The 20256-nt window shown below is 42.8% G+C and overlaps 1 protein-coding gene and 2 long non-coding RNA genes across 3 annotated transcripts; 2 read left to right on the top strand and 1 right to left on the bottom strand.

The window, feature by feature from the left end:
* The first annotated feature begins 4124 nt into the window (after positions 1-4124).
* On the top strand, positions 4125-7786 carry LOC120672285. Its single transcript, XM_039952608.1, has 4 exons — positions 4125-5547; positions 5582-6619; positions 6738-6825; positions 6898-7786. Coding segments are annotated over exons 2-3 (951 nt in total). The 5' UTR covers positions 4125-5547; positions 5582-5669; the 3' UTR covers positions 6739-6825; positions 6898-7786.
* A 2812-nt stretch (positions 7787-10598) lies between these two features.
* Positions 10599-12997, top strand: LOC120676444. The gene is made up of 5 exons (XR_005675838.1): positions 10599-10966; positions 11041-11133; positions 11229-12223; positions 12499-12606; positions 12695-12997. It is a non-coding gene; the product is annotated as an uncharacterized LOC120676444 (long non-coding RNA).
* A 3146-nt stretch (positions 12998-16143) lies between these two features.
* Positions 16144-18214, bottom strand: LOC120676436. The gene is made up of 3 exons (XR_005675830.1): positions 18137-18214; positions 16359-16387; positions 16144-16281 (listed from the first exon to the last, which is right to left on the bottom strand). It is a non-coding gene; the product is annotated as an uncharacterized LOC120676436 (long non-coding RNA).
* Between the last annotated feature and the right edge of the window lie 2042 nt (positions 18215-20256).

A 20256-nucleotide genomic window follows, 5' to 3' on the forward strand; every position in this document is an offset into this window, starting at 1 on the left:
AGAGAGCTAGGCCAATCCTAAGGTTACTTCCCTAGAGAGTTGACATGTAAAGGAGGATAAATGTACACTATTTATTTTCAAAATTATAGAATCCCTCTATCATCCATTATGTTATATCCATGAAAGGAATTTCATTTATGTGATTAAATGGTCAATCTTCACGTAACAATTAATAATATAAGGTGTATTTTTTCTATGTGGACAAGCTATGGACTAACAATTAGTATTGTTAGATTTGTATCCATAAGTTCTTACTTATGAATGATTAAAGGTTGTGTCACAAAATAACATATTGAAGGGGTAATTATTAGTCAAAGCCTTGTTAAACAAAAATATTGCCTTGAACTTTAGGATTGAGAAAGTTCTTTGCATATGTGGTTGTCTTAAAAGTTAAAACAGAAATTTGAATACCATTAGGGTACGCTAAGGCAATCCTCAGTGGCAGGTTTTATGGAATGGTTTTTAAAGATTGGTGCATCATCGAAACTGATTTTTGTTGATGAATGAAACTATACATCCAATATGCAATTTCACATCTTGGTTTTATATACAAGCTATAAACATTAATTGCGATATACTGGATTGGACGAAGTCATATGAAATGATACTTTATAGCCCACAATGGTAGCTTTAGTTTGTTTCATAGTCTAGGAATACCCGTACACCTTGTTTGATCCAGATAAAACAATATCTCTTCTTTTTCCTCATATATATTTTTTCATGTCATCATATTTGTTGATGTTGCACATCGGATCATTTCATTAGAATGAAACTCTCACTACTATTAGTGTTGCACATGTTGCATTTTCATTACATAGCTTGCCATTTATGCATCATGGATGAGATGGCAAATAAAGAGACAATGAAGATAGGATGAAGAGGCTTCAATTACGAACCAATCATGAACCACTTAGGCAGCACTAATACTATCTTGCCTATGTTACCTAATAACAAAAATGAAATAACCCATTGGAAGGACTTTCCAATTTTCATTTAAATGCTCTCTTTCATAGTTCCTCGAATACAAGACTAGCCAACTTTTAGAGTTGTGCTGAAGTAAATTATTTATGTTTGACCAAACTTATATAAAATAACACCAATATATATGACACCAAAATAGCAAGAATAGACCCATAAAAATTATAACTTTGTAGTGTACATATTTATGTGCCATATAGATCAGAGGTGTCACAGCCGGGTTTTAAAAGAAAATCCAAATGCATAAATATATGTATGTCAAGATCAACTTCCATAGATATAGCGACATCATTAGGGAATAATGAGTAACATAACGAAAAAGAGATGTATAACAACTAAAAGACTATCAGAGATACACAACTTAATTCTGGAAATGGCGGCTCCACACTTCATAGGCAATCGACCACATTGCGTACGCCTAATTCAGCACCTTCTCCAGAACACTTCACAATATCCTCTGAGTCTGAGTAGCAACTCGAGTGTTGTAGATGCAATATATAAAAAGACAAGTGTGAGTACATGCCGTACTCAGCAAGGTGGAGAAATAAATGACATGAAAGGCTTTATTTAGTGGAAGGCTAACAAGGTTAAGTGCAATTAGGACTTTTAGTTGGTCAAATTTTATTAAGCAATTAATTACTAGCAAATATAAGTTTATATCAACCCACAATTAATAAGTGTATAAAATGAACAGCCATCATAAGCATATGACACCATCAATAACTACAATTTCGTTCATCATCAAGTTCAATTAACCATGTGAGGGTCCAGGCCGCTCGTAACTTGTGCAAGGCTGATATATCAATTTTACACTATGTAGAAGTTGCGAATCTTTACCAACAACTTGTGATACCCGTCACATAGTGTTGATCAGGCACTATCATCACACTTCCAAGGCTTGACTGCATGGGTACACTACAAGACCTTTACAAAGACTCCCTAACAATTAGTAGTCCGCTAAGATTTCAGCCACTAGGTGAGTGCATCTTCCGCCAAAGCGAGTGTACCCCATAGGTGTACCAAACCCTTTGGCAGGCTGAGTTTTAGGTAAGCTACTATCAAGCTAGAGAAATCTTATTAATTAGCCAAGACTAGAGCCATATAGTACTTATGGTTGCCCTATTTTCCTAGGTGGTTCTCCATATTCCAATTAATAGATATATAATCTTGTAATTAACGAAACATCCAGAAACATAGAGTAAACAAATAAATGTATAACCATGTTGTTCATTTATTAACACATTTGAGCAAACTAAGCATTACCATCATCAATATTAATTTAAATAATCCGACTACGAGGAATGACCAAAAGCATTACCAATCATCAATATTAATTTTAATAATCCAGCTACAAGGAATGATCAAAAGAAACTAGGCAGCGTCCATAATAGGAACCCATCATATTAATGCAAGCGACAAATAAAAACTGTGAATAAATTGCATGTCATTTAGGTATAAATGAGAATGACCAAGGAGACACTTAACTTTACTCCACATATAGATGCTTAGAAAATCTTCATCTCTTGTTCTTGAAACTCATAATCTTCATAGCTCTCGAACTACGTTGCTTCGCTCGTAGCAAGCATTGGGACAAACATACAATATAATAAACAAGCAGATAAACACAACTAAGAACAATACACTAATCAAAAGAAAAGGTTTTGAAAACACACACTAAAGGATAGAGCTCGTTGCTACAGTTACGAGAGCGCAAGAAACTCTTAAAATGGTGAAAAGAAACTATCATAAGACTTGCATTTATGAGAGCACAAAAGGCTATATGCTTTGGTTAATTTTAGTTTAGCGAAAACAATATAAAGAATATTTTAGGAAAAATATCCTAACTTAGAATTAGCACAGCTTATACTTTATTTTGCAAAAGCCGAAGTAAGACATAGAAAATTTCATTTATAAATGTTGATTAGTAATTATACCAAATCAGACTTTTAACTTCAAAAATAAAGAGTGTGAGAGCATCTAATCGGATCATAAGATATCCTGCGTTGGACTAAGATAACATTATTTAGAAAATGCATTAATCTTGACATTCACTACAAGTAACCATTTAATCTGTGACGAATTCTGACAAAATTTTCGTAACGTTTTCAGAGATCGTCATGGATCTACAATATGGATATAAGGCCCATAACATAATGACATTTTATAGATTTCGTCATGAAGCAGCCCAAAATCTGTGAAGTTTTAGGTAATCCGTCGCAAATATTAAATTTAGAATTATTGTGATATATAGCACAAGGGGAGAAATCAAAAATAAAAAAAGTAGACAAAAAAACTAGAGATGCTTTTCACGTGTGTTGAACAACAAACCTTACCACCACAGCACATTCTAAGACATACCACCACAACACATAATAATTTGTGCTCAAAACTGCTTTTAGTTCGTTTTATATATTTTTTTGCTGGACTCCTCAGGCCGCCCTAGCCAGGTCATGCGGGTTTTTTTTTCTCCGTCCGCCTGAAATCGTTGGACAAAAAAAATGCGGGTTTTTTTTTCTCCATCTGCCTGAAATTGTTGGACAAAAAAAAAATGAAGGCGGATGTTGGATTCGAACCACGGCCTCCAGGACAGGAGTCTTGCGCCTCACCACTGCACCACTCGACTGGTTGTGATTTGGGTACGAAGATTATGATTTATATATAATTATTGAACCGTGGCTTGTTACCTTGAAAACTGGATCTGCATCGAGTGCAGATAGCCCCTTCCCGACCACGCCTTTTGCTGCGCCGCCGTCGACGGCGCCTCCTCCTGCGTCGCGGCGCCTCCACCCCACCGTCAAATCCTCTACCTCTATCACCCACCACTACCTCTGTAGCCCACCACTACCACCTCACCGGCCTCGGCCCGGCATGGCCTCATTCCGGACAGCCGGCGGCAGCCATTGGCGGTATCCCGCAGAGCCGGCTCCCACCGTTGCCGACTCATCCCGCACGGCCGCGGGAGCACGACACCGACGGCATGACAAGATTGCGACCATAACTCCGGCTGTAAGGCAAACCTTATCCCCCACCTCGAGAACGGCCATCAGTCAGCAAGGTATTTATATGTAATATTTCTTTACTGTGTGGTTTTTTGAATTGGTGCAAACTTGTTCATTTTTTTATTCTGCTATGCTTGAATTGATGGATTGAACTTGGGTGCATAGCAAATTGTTTTCCCCCGAGCACATTGATGGTGTGAAAGAATTTATGAGCTTCATTCCAGAAAAATTCAGTGGTAAGGTTGAAATTCTATGCCCATGTAGTAGATGCCTTAATCAGAAGTATCAATGTCAGGTTGTAGTGAAGAAGCACATATTGATGAATGGAATGAACAGTAGTTATACTCGATGGTTTCATCATGGAGAGAACTTGGATGAAGATGTTATTGATGATCCTGTTGGTGTGCATGACATAGATATGATAGATGATGACAACTATGGTGTTGATCCCTTAGAAGCTATTTTAGGAGACCTAAACACTGCAGAAGAATAAACAAGACATGATGGAGAAAATTTGGAACCTGATGCAGAACCTGGTGAACAAGATTCATTTTTCAAAATAGCCATGAGAGAGGCAAAGCGTCAACTTTATCCTGGTTGTACAAAGTTCTCAAGGTTCTCCTTTGTGGTAAAGCTACTTCATATGAAGTCTTAATATAGGATAAGCAATTCTACTTTTTCTGCGGTAATGAAGCTATTGGCTGAAGCATTCCCAGAATGGAATACACTTCCAAAATCATATAATGAAGCAAAGAGTCTTCTAAAGAAATTAGGTCTTGGATATGAATCAATACAATGTGCTACAATAATTGTGCGCTATTCAGAAAGAAATATGCCAAGCTTGACAATTGCCCTGTTTGTGGTCTGTCAAGATGGAAAGACCCAGGAAGGAAGAATATACCACAGAAAGTGTTGCGGCATTTTCCATTGGCACCTAGGCTAAAAAGAATGTTTGCAACCAAAGAAGCATCAGAGGAAGCACAATGACACAAGTTAAACATGCAGCCTAGTGAGAAGGAAATGAGCCATCCAGCTGACGGCGAGGCATGGAAACATTTCGACCAAGTATATCCAGATTTTGCCAATGATGCAAGAAATCTTAGACTTGGACTTGCTACTGATGGGTTCAATCCTTTTTTAGAACAGAACTCAAGATACAGCATGTGGCCTATATTTATTGTGCCATACAACCTTCCACCTTGGGCATGCATGCAGGAGTCAAACTTTATGATGGCTTTGCTTATTCCAGGACCTAAATCACCTGGAAAGGACTTTGATATATTTTTAGAGCCTCTTATAGAAGATTTACTTGAGCTTTGGAAGGGTGTGCGAACTTTTGATGCTATTACTCACAAGACATTTAGTCTTCGTGCTGCAGTTTTGTGGTGCATCCATGACTACCCAGCTTTGAGTACTCTTTCAGGGCGTACAACAAGAGGCTATTTTGCATGTACTCATTGTGACAAGCACACTCTTTCATACAGCCTAAGGAGCAAAATTGGCTATATTGGGCATTTTCGATTCCTCCCAAAAGGACATCGATTGTGGAGAAACAATGAGTATGTTGGACTTCATGAAAGCAATGAGCAACCAAGTCAATTTACTATAGAAGAGCTGCTGGCTGAACTAGAGAAAGTAAAAGATGTTAGACCTGGGAAGCAACAAGAATGTGGGAAGAGGAAGCGTTGTGATATGGAAGGGCATCATGTGGGGCGAATTTGGAGTCGGATGGTTAGTTTATGGCAGTTACCATATTGGAAAATTTTGACCCTGAAACATAATCTTGTTGTCATGCATATTGAGAAAAACATATGTGAGGCCCTCATTGGGACAATTTTGAACATAGTGGGGAAGACAAAGGATACAGCTAAAGCTAGGCTTGATCTGAAAGATTTGGGAATTAAAGAGGAGCTGCAATTTAGAGAGGATGGTGAGATGCCTCGTGCTCGTTATACCTTGTCCACAAAACAAAAGGAGGCCTTTTGTAAATTTTTACAGGAGTTGAAGTTTCCTGATGGCTTTGCTTTCAACATCTCAAGATGTGTCAATGCTGATGGAACCAAGGTACAAGGGCTAAAAACACATGATTGTCACATTCTTTTGCAAAGAATCTTACCAGCTGCCATGAGAGGATTTTTGGACAAGGACATTTATGGAGCAATAGCGGAGTTAGGGAAGTTTTTCAAGGAATTGTGCAGCAGAACACTTGACAAGGATGTATTGGCTGAAATGAAGAAAGAGATCCCTATTATTTTGGTGAAGCTTGAGAAAAATTTTCCCCCTGCTTTCTTTGATGTCATGGTGCACCTTGCTGTCCATTTACCTGATGAAGCATTACTTCGAGGTCCTGTGCAATATGGTTGGATGTACCCAATTGAAAGGCGGTTGTACACTTTGAAACGCTATGTGAGGAATAGGGCACGGCCAGAAGGCTCAATTGCCGAGGCATATATTGCTGATGAATGCTTGACATTTTGCTCTAAATACATGGATGGTGTTGAAACAAGATTTAATCGGGAACCGAGGAATAATGGTTTTTCTAATGAAGAGGCATATGATGTTGACGTTTTTGGGCATGGAGTTCATTTTACTTCCGCATCTGAACTCCAATATGATGAAAATGGTTTTGATCAAATGGTGTGGTATGTGCTTAACAATTGTAGTCAAGTTGAGAAATATGTGAAGTAAGTTGTAATTATTGTTTTTGTTTTTTTTCCACCTTTGTGTTCCACATATGCTAACTTCAACTTTTATTTGCAGAATGTTCAGAGATGAATTAGAGAGAGAAGGGGTGCCTAACATTGAAAGAAAGATTCGGATAGGATTTCAAACTTGGTTCCGGAAACATGTTAGTTCACATTCACATGTTTCTTTCATTTTTTTGGTACAGATTCTGATATGTGTGTGTTGCATGTGGTAGATCATGAGTTTGCAGGATACTCATCAAGAAGAGGTGTCTGATGATATCTTTTCCTTGGCATGTGGTCCTGATTTCAGAGTCAAGAAATACACCTCATGCATAGTGAATGGTGTGAGGTTCAACACTGTTGATCATGACAAGAATAAGAAAACACAGAATAGTGGAGTCATGACACAAGGTACACACAATGGTCAGTTCATTGATTTTTATGGAACCCTGAAAGAGATAATTGAGTTAGAATATAATTCTGAAGAGAGGACAATTGTTTTGTTTAAATGTGATTGGTTTAAACTTGATGGGAAGAATACTGAACTTCAATATGATGGCTTCTTTAAAAGCATCAATGTTGGAAGTGTGTGGTATAAGGATGATTCTTTGATTTTGGCCACTCAGGCTAGAAAGGTCTTCTATTTGCCAGACACAAAGTTGGGTAAAAAATGGCAAATTGTCTAGACATATGACCATAGGCATCTTTACAATGTAAGGGAAACCGAGTCTGCACAATATGTTGCTCCCGCATATCAAGAGGATGAATGTTGTGATGGGGACGAAAGGCGAGAAGCAGTGATAGACATAACATATGATATTCCTCTGAATAGAAATGATGACCGAGGCCCTATTTTTGATGCTGCTGAAATTGCTCGATTGGTTAAAGAATGTCACAGAGGGCCTCAGACTCATGGTGAAGAAGGGCATCAGAGTATTGAGGAAGAGGAAGAAGATGACACACTTCTGGAGTATTGTAGTAATGATGAAGGAGGTGCTACACTTGATGTTGACAGTGATGATGAATAAATACTACCAATTAGCCATTATTGTTTTCTATGTAGAATTTGTAATATTGTGATGATGAGACCCATGTAATGGAATTCACATGACCATTTGAGACCATATTTTGTTTGTGGATAATGATATTGTATCTTTTTTTATTGTACACAGATTGCACATAACAGTAGTTCAATTCACAACTTGTAAATTTCACAAAGATTGTACCAGTTAGCAAGGTACACAGATTTCACATAATTGGATGTTGGTTCCTGCATAATAGTAGTTTATTTCAAAACTTGCAAATTTCACATAGATAGGGGCACAAGTTATCCCACAAACCAAAAGGATCATTTCACAAGACATTGCATCAGGTTGCACACTACAGGTTGTACAATTACAATTCATCTGGCAGATCAAAATGAACAAGCCATCTAAGTCTACTAACTCTTAAGCATCCAGTCATCTAAATCTTTTTAGCTAACTCCAATTGCACATCTAATAGTGCGTTTCTAAGTACTGCTTTTTTTTCTTTCGCTTCTTCGAGTTCAACTTCAAGTCTTGCCTTCTCTTCTTCTGCGAGATCAAGTTCAGCAATAAGCAATTGCTTCTCTCCTTTTAGCCTGGCTACTGTTGCTTCTTCTTGTTTGAGACAGGCTTCCAACTGAGATGCCTTCGATTCTGCACAAGATAGCTTAATGGCCAATTCCTTGTTCGCTTCCTGGGCTTCATTGAGTTGCGACAAAGCCATTTTGTACTTCTTGGTGGCCTCCTGAGCATCCATCTGTATAGCAGGAGAACCATTCAGTGAAGATACTACCAACTAAGCATGATAGCAATAGTTGGAAAATGTATTGATGTTTGCAACTAAATGTACTGGACACCAACAAAATGCACTGATGTTTAGCAAAAAATTAGACCACTAAATTTGCAGCTAAATTAAGTGCAGTGGTCTAATTTGCAACTAAATTTGCATCTACATCGATAAATCAGTACATCAGTAATGCAATTTGAGAGGGCTAATTGTACCTGGTCGAAGACGGACATGTCCTCGGCGCGCCGCCCGCCAACAAGCCGCCGCTCGATCCCGCAGCGCACCACCGGCCAAGGAGCAGCCGCCGGAACCCACGCCGCACTGCTGGCCAATGAGCCGCCGCAAGCCGCGCCGCTGGCCAAGGAGCCGCCGCTCGATGCCGCACCGCGCCACTGGCCAAGAAGCCGCTGCCGGATCCCACCCCGAGGCACCGGCCAAGGAGCCGCTGCTCGCCATGCCGCTGGCTGGTGGATCCCACCCAGCGCTGCTGGAAGCCGGTAGCGGGCGCCGCCGCTCGCCGCGCCTGTACTTCGCGTCGGGAGGAGTTCGATTTGAGGAGGACAAGCATTGGGGCACAACCCCGTCCCAATTGTCCGCACCTCAGATATCCTAAAAACCCTAGGTCAGCCAGCCGCACCCGCCATCTTCTCATCTCCTCTCCATAGCTGCCACGCCTCCATCCCCTCCACAGCCGCCACGCCCCCATCTCCGCCCACCGCTGCCGCGACCACATCTCCGCCACCGCCGGCGGCCTTCGCGCACCCATCTCCTCCTCAGTATGGGGCGGCCGGCGCGCCCCATCTTCTCCGCCTCGGCTGGCTGACGCGCAGCCTTCTCCTCCAGTTGGGGTGGCCGCCGCGCCCCATCTCATCCGCCTCCACCGGTCGACGCGCCACCTTCTCCGGCACCTCCGATGGCCGGCGCGCCCCATCTCCTGCACCTCCGACGGCCGGCGCGCCACATCTCCTTCTCCAGATCCGGCGTGGCCCATCTCCTTCTCCAGTTCCGGCTGCCGGCGCGCCCCATGTTGTCAACCTTCAACGGCTAGCACGACCCATCTCCTCCACCTCCGACGGCCGGCGCGCGCCATCTCCGCCACCACGCCGTCGCAGTCGGATACGGTAAACTGGATACGGTACGTTGCATGGTCGATCCCGTAGCGTTTTGTCATTCTGCAGTGCAGGCTGTATGCGCTGAACTTGATTTTATCTTACATGTGATTCGTTACATGTTTAGTTTACTTGAAAAAAAACATCTGAATACTGGAAGTGCATGAAAAAAATGCTTGGGTATCTTTCATGCCTGTGCTTAATACAAGTATTACAGTACTCCAATAGCTCTGGACTTTAGAGCTTTGCTTTTTCTCAGAACGAGCTGCCATGCCTCTGATTGTTCATTTTGTCACCATGCATTCAGGTTGAGAGTCAATCTCTGAAGGCAAGCAACCAGTACAACGCCCCATCTCCTCCACCTCCGACGCAGCTGCTTCAAGGACCCGGTGCGCCACCACCTCGCATGATGGCGACCAAGGATGGACAAAAGATAGCAAAAGGACCAGGTATATGGCCATATTTTAGAAACTCTGTTGTTCCTTGGAGCTTAGTCAGGATGTCTTTAAGTGTTTTAGTTATTTGCCAAAAGGGAGTTTCTTTGATTCCAGTAAACAAGTCTTGGTTAGAGTGACCTAGTTCTGTTTTTTTATGTTGTTTTTTGTTGCTGGTCCTATGGGTAGTAGAGTACAGTTTTAATATCCTGTTACATTACACCTTCATACTAGGTCCCTAATCTGTTCAAGTTTTTTCTCACCCAGCATCGCTGCTTTCGTATGAAGAGTTGCGCCTCCAACAATGCATGGCGAACAATGCAAGGCTCCGGCAATTAGGTCTTCCTCCTTACAACCCCAATGGTCAAAGAACACCTGCCAATTCTAAAGACAAGAACAAGACAAATCAGAGAAACAAAGTAGATGCTGATTATGATCCTTTGCATGATGATACCAGTGAACCAGATTTGTTTGATGAAGAAATTGCGAAGGTGATAATTCTTCCATCTTGTAAGGGCTTGTATTTGTGTCTTTTTGGTAATGCAATATAATGATATGGACCATTGATGCACCAGGGCTCTAAGGGGAAGACCAGCAAGCAAACTAAAAAACAAACCTTAGATGCACCTATTGGAGTCAAGTTTCGCTCACGCTCTCGTAAAAGGGTGTATGCTACTGCCACACCTACTACAGGTCCATCATCCAACAAAAGCATTTCCCAGCCTGATTCAAGTCTTGCACCAAATGACATCCATGTGCCACCTACATCAAACCCTGCTGTCAGTGAACCTGTCAAACCTGCTGATCAATGCTAGTTGTACTATCATGTTTCTCCTTATATGACCATTGATTTCCCAAAGAATGCACTCTTACTTTCTGCTATTTTGTAGATGATGGACCAAATGCCATTTTCCAAACTGATGGGCACAACAACTTGGCCACCCAAGGTGATCCGTTCTTACTATCATTCAAATATCTTTGGTTTCATGATGAATGTTTTCTTACTGCCTTCCAATTTTAGATGGTTTTGACTTGCATGATGACAACATCAACATTGCTGCTGGAGCTGATGTCATTGCCCCACCTGATGGTGACAACCAAATAACCAATGAAGGTGTTTGTTTGTTCATTTTTTGGCCATATGGTATATTGCATTACTACTTTGTTTGATGCATGCTAATTGCATTTTCAATGACTATTTACAACCAGGAGGACAGGAGCTATGGAACCGAGGAGTAAATATGGGACATGGTCTCAACAGGATAAACAGATCTCATCGGGGCAAGCTGCCAATTGTCATAGAGGAAGGGCAAATCAGGCCTTTTGTTCCTTTTATTGCTGCAAAGTATGCAACTGAAATCAACATTACAGTTAGGAACCATGTGCCTGTGCTCACGCACTGGAAGCTGTACAAGGAACGACGTGCGGAAATTGAGACTTTTTTTAGAATACTTCGTGTACATACATTCTCCAAGGCCTTACCCTTATTTAGATGCAATAACAACTTTTGCTTTGTGTAGTGTACTATGTGTAACTCTGGTAGTATTTTCTATAGTTTTATAATCTAGAAGCAACCCTTTGATTAAAAATCTAAGTTTTAACTCTTTTGAACCATGCCCGCATACTTTGTATATGAAAATATGCATTATTCTTATCATTAACAGATTCTGTACATCATTTTTTTGCCATTCTACTATTACAAATTTGATTTGCTCCTTCCAAATTTTTTTTCTATAGGATCTGGTCATATATGCCTTGAAAGCTATTCATTTATTACATATTAAATTTCTTATATATGTTCTTCCATCTAAATAGGCAAAGTTCAACATTGACACAAATGATGCTGTGGTTAAAAATGGTTGCCTTGAAATGATGAAGAATGCAGTTCGCCAACAGCGACACAACTTGAAGAAAGAATTTTTGATCCTTTTCCGCTGCATTTGGTTCCAAAGACTTCTCCTGTGAAATCAACAAGTAATGCTGAATGGATTGCCCTTGTGGAAATGTGGAAGAATCCTTAAAAAATTGTATTTCTCCCTATAACTCTACTCTTCCCTTGAACATGATACATTGCTACATATGTAACAACATATATTCTGTGTATGATGTAGAAGGCATGTCAAAAGAACAAAGAAAACCGAGGCAATGTTTTGTTACATCAAGCAACCGGCTCTCGTAGCTACCCGGTTTTTGTAGAAAATCTGGTAAGTTAGCCATTTCGATGTGCCTTTCATTTGGTATCCATGTCTTCTATATAGGTTTCCATTTGCTAGTAGTAACTAGATATTTGCTGCTATCACATTTTAGCAAATGATGTTCTTGTTCCATAAGTTACCAAGATCAGTTTGTATAACTGTATATTATTACTTCTTGCTGCAACAATAGAAATGTCCAATGTTTATGGTGTTTCTAATTTTTTTTCCTACTATCAAGTGTTGTGACCAATTAAGTATCTTGCTCTATATAAACATTTTTTTAGGAAAATGAGCATGAGGATGAGGATAAAGAACATGATGCGCTTGATTTGTTCCAAATGTGCCACTTAAGCAAGAAAAAGGGCTACACACCTGCTGTACAATCAATTATTGTAAGTCTGCTCTCTAATGGTGCTGCTTTGACTTGGATATTATAGCCTGCCCTATGATCCTAAACCATGTATGATGCTTCCTTGCTAGACTGAAATTAAAACCCAACTGGCTGCACAACCAACAGAAGGTGAACAACCCAACGTTGTGGTTCAGGTTATAGCTAATGTTCTTGAGCGCAACAACAAGAAGAGTTCGTTCCTTCATAATGTGGGGATGCAGACTAAGCGACCAAGGATTAGTGAACAACTGGAAGCGGAGAAGAGAGAAAATGCTGAGCTTCGATTGATTGTCAATAACCAGCGTGAACAAATGGAGGGCTTGAAAAAGAAACAAGCTGAGTTGGAGGCTAAACTTGACCTTGCTCTGGGTCAAATTCGACCATGCTGATAGATGATGGTATGTTAGGTTTTGCTGGAACCAATCTTTTGATGTTGCAATCTAATTGTTTTTTTGGGTGTTGGAGGGCCTCACTGATAGTGCCTCTTTTTTTTTTGTGTTGCAGGTCCTATTGGTGTTCTGGAAACTTTTGCCGCCTTTGCTTCTAGAATCAAACTGCTAGTATGTGGTGCTTGGGTTTTTGGTGCTGCAGATCCTGCTGGGGTGGAACCTGAGCGTACAAGCTGGTTGGTGCTTGGAACTTTTGTTGTTTTTGGGTTTGTGTCTATAGATCGTGGACAACTAGCAACCAATCCTTTTGATGTTTCTCTTTATTGAACCTCGACAAGAAAACTACTATATTTCTGTTGTTTGATTCTGGAAGCAGAGATGAAAGATGAATGTGATTGATGGTATATCTCTCTTGAATGTAAACTTAAGATTGTATCTGTTATTTTGGCCTGCTATGTATTTTGACCTGTAATGACCATTCTGGTGTATGGATGATACATTGGATTCAATCTGATGGGCTCAATTTAGTGGGCTTGAATTGTGGTGTATGGTGTGACAAATTGGATTCAATTTGATGGCTCACCTGTTAATGGGTTTGTTTAGTGGGCTTTGATTTCATAGTGGGTCAAAAAATGGCCCAACTAGCCCAGTTCTAAAATGGGCTGCCATCATCCATATCATCAGTGATGACAAGCCACGTCATCAATGACGTCATCAGCCACGTCATCGTACACGTGTCACAGGCCATGTCATCAGCATTATCCACCTCACTAGTCTTGTTGGATGCCACGTGGCAAACATCTATGACATTTAATTTCGTCACGAGCATTGGGTTTGGGCTAGGTCTGGATTTGGTTGCATGGGCTTAAGGTGTTTTACGACGATTAAAAAACATCATAGCCTGTGCTGATCTGTGACAATTTTAAAGAAAACGTCGGTCGATTTAATCTGTGACGCTCAATACATGACGCTGCTTGAAATCGTCACAGACAAATTTTAATGACGAATTTTTAGCGATCTATGACGAAAATGTTCCGTCACAGATTAAATGGTTTCTTGTAGTGATTATTCACCTTATCAATAGTTATGAAAATCTGAGCTATAACTAAATCATATTTTAATTATAAATACTGAAGTATAAATTATGCCATTTGAACATTTAACCTTGGAAAAGCTAAACTACGTGAGAACATCTACACGCATGCTTTATGATTCATGTGGAACAAATTATTATATGAAAATATATTCATGTTGGTATTAATCATATTGTCATTATTTATAAAAACTGGTGTAAAAGCCTAATTTTTTTTATTTCGAGCATTAAACATATTAATATTAAATTTATTTTAAAAACAAGCATTATGGAAAACAACACTAGCTACTGACGTGCAGCTTTTGTTATTACGAAACTAACGTGATTTGAAAGGTTGGATTTAGAGCCAAAACATGGATTCTATGGTTGAAACAAGGTTTAAGGACCTAGTCGTGAAAAACTAGCTGGAGAAATTCTCATGGCACAACCAACAGTGCTCGTTAAAAGTTAAAAGTCTAGGGTTAATATGTCAAATGCGCAGGGCTATAGCTGGTTGCAGGTATCTAAACATTGCAGGGGGTTATATCAAAGCTAACCAAGACACAAGAAATAAGTGATTAAATACCTTATTATCCAGGGTCCTAATAACAAAAAGGGCAGGACCTCCAGCCATGGCCGGTGGTTTGTGGCCTGCCTCCTCGCCGGCGCTCTGGTGAACAGGGACCAACATTGAGAGGGGGAAAAGATGGCGGAGATCGAGGGGTTTCCATTTGAGCGGCTCACCGGCGTCAGGGTTCCTTGGGATGGCTGGAATTGGGGCCGGTAATGGCGGCGGAGGTCTGCTCCGTGGCATGGGTGCTCCGGCGACCAACTGGCGACAAGGCGAGGCGGGGCAGGTGGTGCGGCTCGGCGGGAGGAAGGCGGTGTTGGCGTCAGTTTTTCCAGCGGCGCATGATCGAGGCACGGCTGTTGGGGCGACGGCGTTCTTCTCCGTCGAGCTCTTGTGGCCACGTGCTGCACCACGCAAGGCGAGCAGGGGACACACGGCCTTGGTTGCACGCGCAGGCAGCAGGGGCGCACGGGAGCCAAGGGCGCGCGGGATCGGCGCCCGCACTTGGCCAAGGAGAACGGCGACGCACACAAAGGCGAGCGATGGCACTGAATGTAAACCACCGTACCGGTCCGAGCCAGCAACTTACTGACCGTGTGATGCAGCTTTTCAAGATCCCTGTTCACAATTGTTTAATACTCTCGTCTTAAGGCGTGTTTGGCAGAGCTCCACTCCGGGAACTCCAACAACTCCTTCAATTTTTCGTGTCAAACGTGTCCAGCTCTAAAAACTCCAACTCCGGAAAAACCGTGGAGTTGGAGGCCAACTCCATGTTTTTCTTGGAGCTCCTCAAGGGGTGCTCAAAAAACACTTATTATGTATATTCTCATGGAATTAGGGTAAAATTACTCACTTTTGACACTGATTACACACCTCCGTACCAGTTCGCGAGCGAAAAAGAAAAAGAAAACATGGATCGCCGGCCGTCGCACGGTATCCCGCGGCCGTCGCACGGTATCCCGCGGCCGCCGTCCCATTCCACTGGCCTCCGGCACTAGGGCTGGAAACGAGCCGAGCCGAGCCTGGCTCGGCTCGGCTCGGTGTGGCTCGGTGGGTTAGCGAGCTGAGCTTGGAAAGTCGGCTCGGCTCGGCTCGTTAAAGGCTCGCGAGCCGGCTCGAGCCAGCTCGCGAGCTGACGCACTGCTGTAGCATATTCATGCAGACATAGTCTTTGCATATGGTTTATACTTCCGTACACAGGCAAGACCGCAAGATAAAAAACAACTAATGAACTAAACATTTATCTACTCATCTACAGATAAAAACTTCAGAGGCAACACATTTCGAGACAGCAGCCACAATCCACAAAAGCATTCTACTGGAAAAGCATTCCACAAAAGCAGGTAGCCAGGTACCATCCAGCAAGCAACAACCAAGTCCAGCTCCAAGCATTCCACAAAAGCAGGCAGCCAGGCGCCCAGGCACCATCCAGCAAGCAACGGCAAAGTCCAGCTGACCAGCTCCATCTCCATGTCCTGATGTCTCCACTCTCTAGCCTAGAAAACATGCAATAGAGAATAGACATAAAAATTAGTATTTCGTAACACTATTGTAATAACAGATGAAAATCACATCTTACTAGTTACTCTCTACAAAGCTTTTTGGAAATGAAATATTCTCGATGTCATCCTCCTCATCTTCTTCCTGAAAATAGAAAGAGTAATTAAAGTCAAACAAAAATAAGAAACCAACTTAGAACAAATAGTTAAAGAATAACATACCACATATCTACGGGTTCCATCATGTGCACCTCGAATCCAGCTAGATGCGCATATAAATGCCTCCACCGTAGAAGGGCTTAGAGAACTACGATAGTCATCTAGAGTTCTACCCCCAGTGCTAAAAGTAGACTCTGAAGACACAGAGGTTGCCGGAATAGTTAAGAACTTCTTTGCCATTTTCGACACCACCGGAAATCTATGTGAATTAACCTTCCATCAGTTCAGCAAATCAAACTCTTTGTCTTCTAAACTCACATTCAGCTCATCCAAATAGATGAACAGCTCACTCTTTGATGGGTTCGCTTCAGTAGATGATAAATATGACTGAAATTCACATGAAGCAGAAGGCAAACCGCACAATCTATCAATCGTCAAGGATGAGGATGCATTGGACTTGCTTTGAGCAGCTTTTTTCTCTCTATGCTGCAACTCACACTCTTCATACAACTTTTCTAACTCAGCTCGAACTTCCTGTATCTCAAATCCACTTTGGTCTACATCAAAAATCCTACCAAAGCACCACTCAATATATCTCATCTTATACCTCGGATCTAGGATAGTAGCAACCACCATAACATTATTCTTTTCTTCCCAGTACTTGTTGAATTTTTCCATCATTGCAGTACCCATTTTCTTCAAATCTAAATTATTGGAAAATATTGCTGCCCTCAATGCAATCTTGACATCCACAATGTGAGGATAGAATAGATTTGCAGTGGGATATGAAGAAGCTGACAATGCAGTGGTTACCTTAGCTAAAGATGCAAGAATTGGTTCAATTGCAACAAACAAATCCCATTCCTCAGTCGTAGGTTCCCACTTATAGTTTAAATCTACATCAGCATATGCTTGAATAGCTTCCTTGTAAGCTATAGCAGTATGCAACATCTTGTATGTTGAGCTCCACCTCGTTGACACATCAAGCCTCATCCCTTCTTCCAATTTGCAATGCAAGAGATCTACATATCTCTACAAACTTTTGCATGCGAGATGGAGACTTCTTAAGGTACTTCACAGTGCACCTTAAGTTCTCTATCAAGGAAGCTAATGCGGTAGTTCCATCATTGACAACTAAATTAATAATGTGTGCACAACACCGGACATGGAAGTATTTTGCACTGAAGGCATAACCCTGTCTAGCTGCAAACCTAGCCCTCAAACCACGGATAGCACCATCATTGTTTGCAGCATTATCTAGAGTCAAGGATATAATCTTATCCTCTATTTTCCATGCAGCAACACAATCATATGCAGCTTGTCCTATCACAGGTCCTTTGTGTGGAGGATCTAACTCAAAAAAATTCAGCACACGATATTGCATTTTCCAATCGCTATCTATGTAGTGTGCAACCAAACACATATACGATAATGTTTGATTAGATGTCCACAAATCAGTGGTTAAGGAAATGAAATCCACACCTTTAATGATCTTTGCTAGTGCTTCTTTTTCAGATTCAAACACTTTCAAGCATTCAGCTTTTATGGTCTTCCTACCAATAAACTGGTATAGATGATTCAAATAAGTCATGACAATGTTAAACCATGTGTGCTCAACCATCCTAAATGGGTACTCATGAACTATAATCATCTTGGCAATTAATTTCTTAACTTGATCATGATTATAATCTTTTGGAGACGTGATAGTAGGGAGACTAGAACCAGATTCACCTGCCTTTGAAGGAGCAAAGCTCAAAAGTTTTTGATCTAGCTTCTCTGCTATATGTTTCTTGTACATGTCACAATTCTTCATGTGCCTTGATAATGTCGACATTGTTGACCCTTGTATGTAAGCATACATCTTCTTACAGTATTTGCACTTTGCCTTTGATAACATTTTTCCCTTCTCATTCGGATCTAGGCATAGTCACCTTATCAAAGACATCCCAAACTTTGGATTTGTTCCTGCTGCCCCCTTCCCCTTGCACCTTAACCTTCTTCTTCACCCCCCTGCGCCTTTTCTTGCCTCCTTTTCCACTTCCACCATCAGATTCAGCAGCACCTTTCCCACCTAGCACTATCAACTCATCCTCAGACATCTCATCGTTCTTGTCAAATGAATTACTCTCTGAATTAGTCCCCTCACTTTCATTACTCTTCCCTTGCACAACAGATTCCATACCCAAGAGCTAAACAGATTGCTACGGGCAAAATAAGAAAGCATCTCAAATTACCTTATACTGGTCAGTGCAGAAGAATGAATCAAGATATTCTTGCAGACTCTAAATGATTTTGTTTTCTTATTAAAGTACCTGGGGTGGTGGGTTCGTTCAGGTGCAGCTTGGGGTTGAGCCGTCGAGGATGAAGCGGGAGTTGGGCGGCGGTCAGCGCCTCGGGCCTCGGCGGCTTCAGGTCGAGGAAGTCCGGCGTCTGGCGGAGGCCGGCGGCGCTGTGCGGTCTGGATCTGGGGTCGTCGCCCGCGGCCGCGCGGAGGCCCTCAGCGGCGAGGAGGAAGTCGCGGAGGCCACCGGTGCCCGCGAGGTTGGATGCGACGCGGGCGTAGTACTTGATGGCGGTGGGGTCGCGGCCGACGCCGACGTCGGAGAGGAAGGCCGGCGTCGGGCACCTCCGCGCCTGGGGGACGGCCGGGACTGGGGAACCGGGGAGCGGACAGTGGGTGCGCCTGCGCCTGGTCTGGTGCCCTGGTCCGTGGATGGGGTTGAGAAGGGGGGAGTTAGGGTTTAGCTATTGGGCTTTGGTGGGCTACTGGGCTGGCTTGGGCTGGCTTGGCCTCAGCTCGCGAGCCGGCTCGCAAGCCAGAGCGATCCGGCTCGGCTCGGCATTTTAGCGAGCCGAGAAAAGAGGCTTGACTCGGCTCGTTCTTAGCTCGCGAGCCGCTCCGAGACCGAGGAGAGCTTTGAGCCGCGAGCTTTTTTTCCAGACTTATCCGGCACCAATCCACCCACGCCTTGGCACCCAGCACCTTGCAAGCGCCGGCTCCCCCATCTCCCTCCGCCACGGCAGATTCCGCGCCCTCCCCCTTCGCGGTTCTCGCTCACCTTGCTGTGTAGGAGGTCCGGGCAGTGGCCACCGCCGCGCTGCCCCTCGCCCCGGGCTCCGGCGTGACCTTCGCGGGCGCCAACGCGGCCGACCCTCCTCCGCGCGTTCTCCGTCGAGCCGCCCCCCGGCGCGCCGCTCCGGCGCTAGCTCTCCGCGCAGGCCCCTCCAGTGGCGGCGGCGGCCCTTGCTCCGCCGTCCACAGCGCACCGGAGCCTGGACTCCATCACCGGCAGGAACTCGCGCTGGATTGAGTCAGCATCGACGCCACGGTAGCCGGGGACCGCTTCCTGGAGATCCCCACGTGCGGCGCCAGAACCTGGAGGCACTCACGACCAGAGGATGAAGACGAGGGGAAAAGAGGAGACAGGAGAGACTGACATGCGGCCCCACTCACAGGGTACAACGGACTATTTACAATAAAACATCTAATTTCTGGAGCTAGAGCTATATATTAGTCAAACATGTTTATCAAATCTAGAGTTTGTAGAGTGGAGCTGAAAAAACATGGAGATGCTATTCCGGAGTTATTTTTCTGGAGTTGGAGTGCTCCCAAACACGCTCTTAGATTTGCCCTATCCGCTGTTGTGCCTGGCTGCGATGGACTGTTATGCCTCACGCGGCAGCGCCTTGCCTCATAGAGTCCGACACATTGCGTGTTCGTGAACCCATGTCTTTGAGAACACTGCGTGTTCATGAATCGACAGTGGATCCGTATATGTGATATTTTTTAACAGGCTACTTTCCAGAAGGTGTTTGTAGTGGCATCTCGGTTTTTAGAGCGGATGGTCAAGAATTTTTTTACCTGGGCACATAGATAGCGGCCGTCTAGTCTTAGGATTGACTGTTATAAGTACGTCCTTTTGTGTTTCGAATTATTTTGGGTTGTGTGCCGTTTGGCATA

This window comes from Panicum virgatum, chromosome 5N (assembly GCF_016808335.1).
Source record: "Panicum virgatum strain AP13 chromosome 5N, P.virgatum_v5, whole genome shotgun sequence".
Classification (NCBI taxonomy): Eukaryota; Viridiplantae; Streptophyta; class Magnoliopsida; order Poales; family Poaceae; genus Panicum; species Panicum virgatum.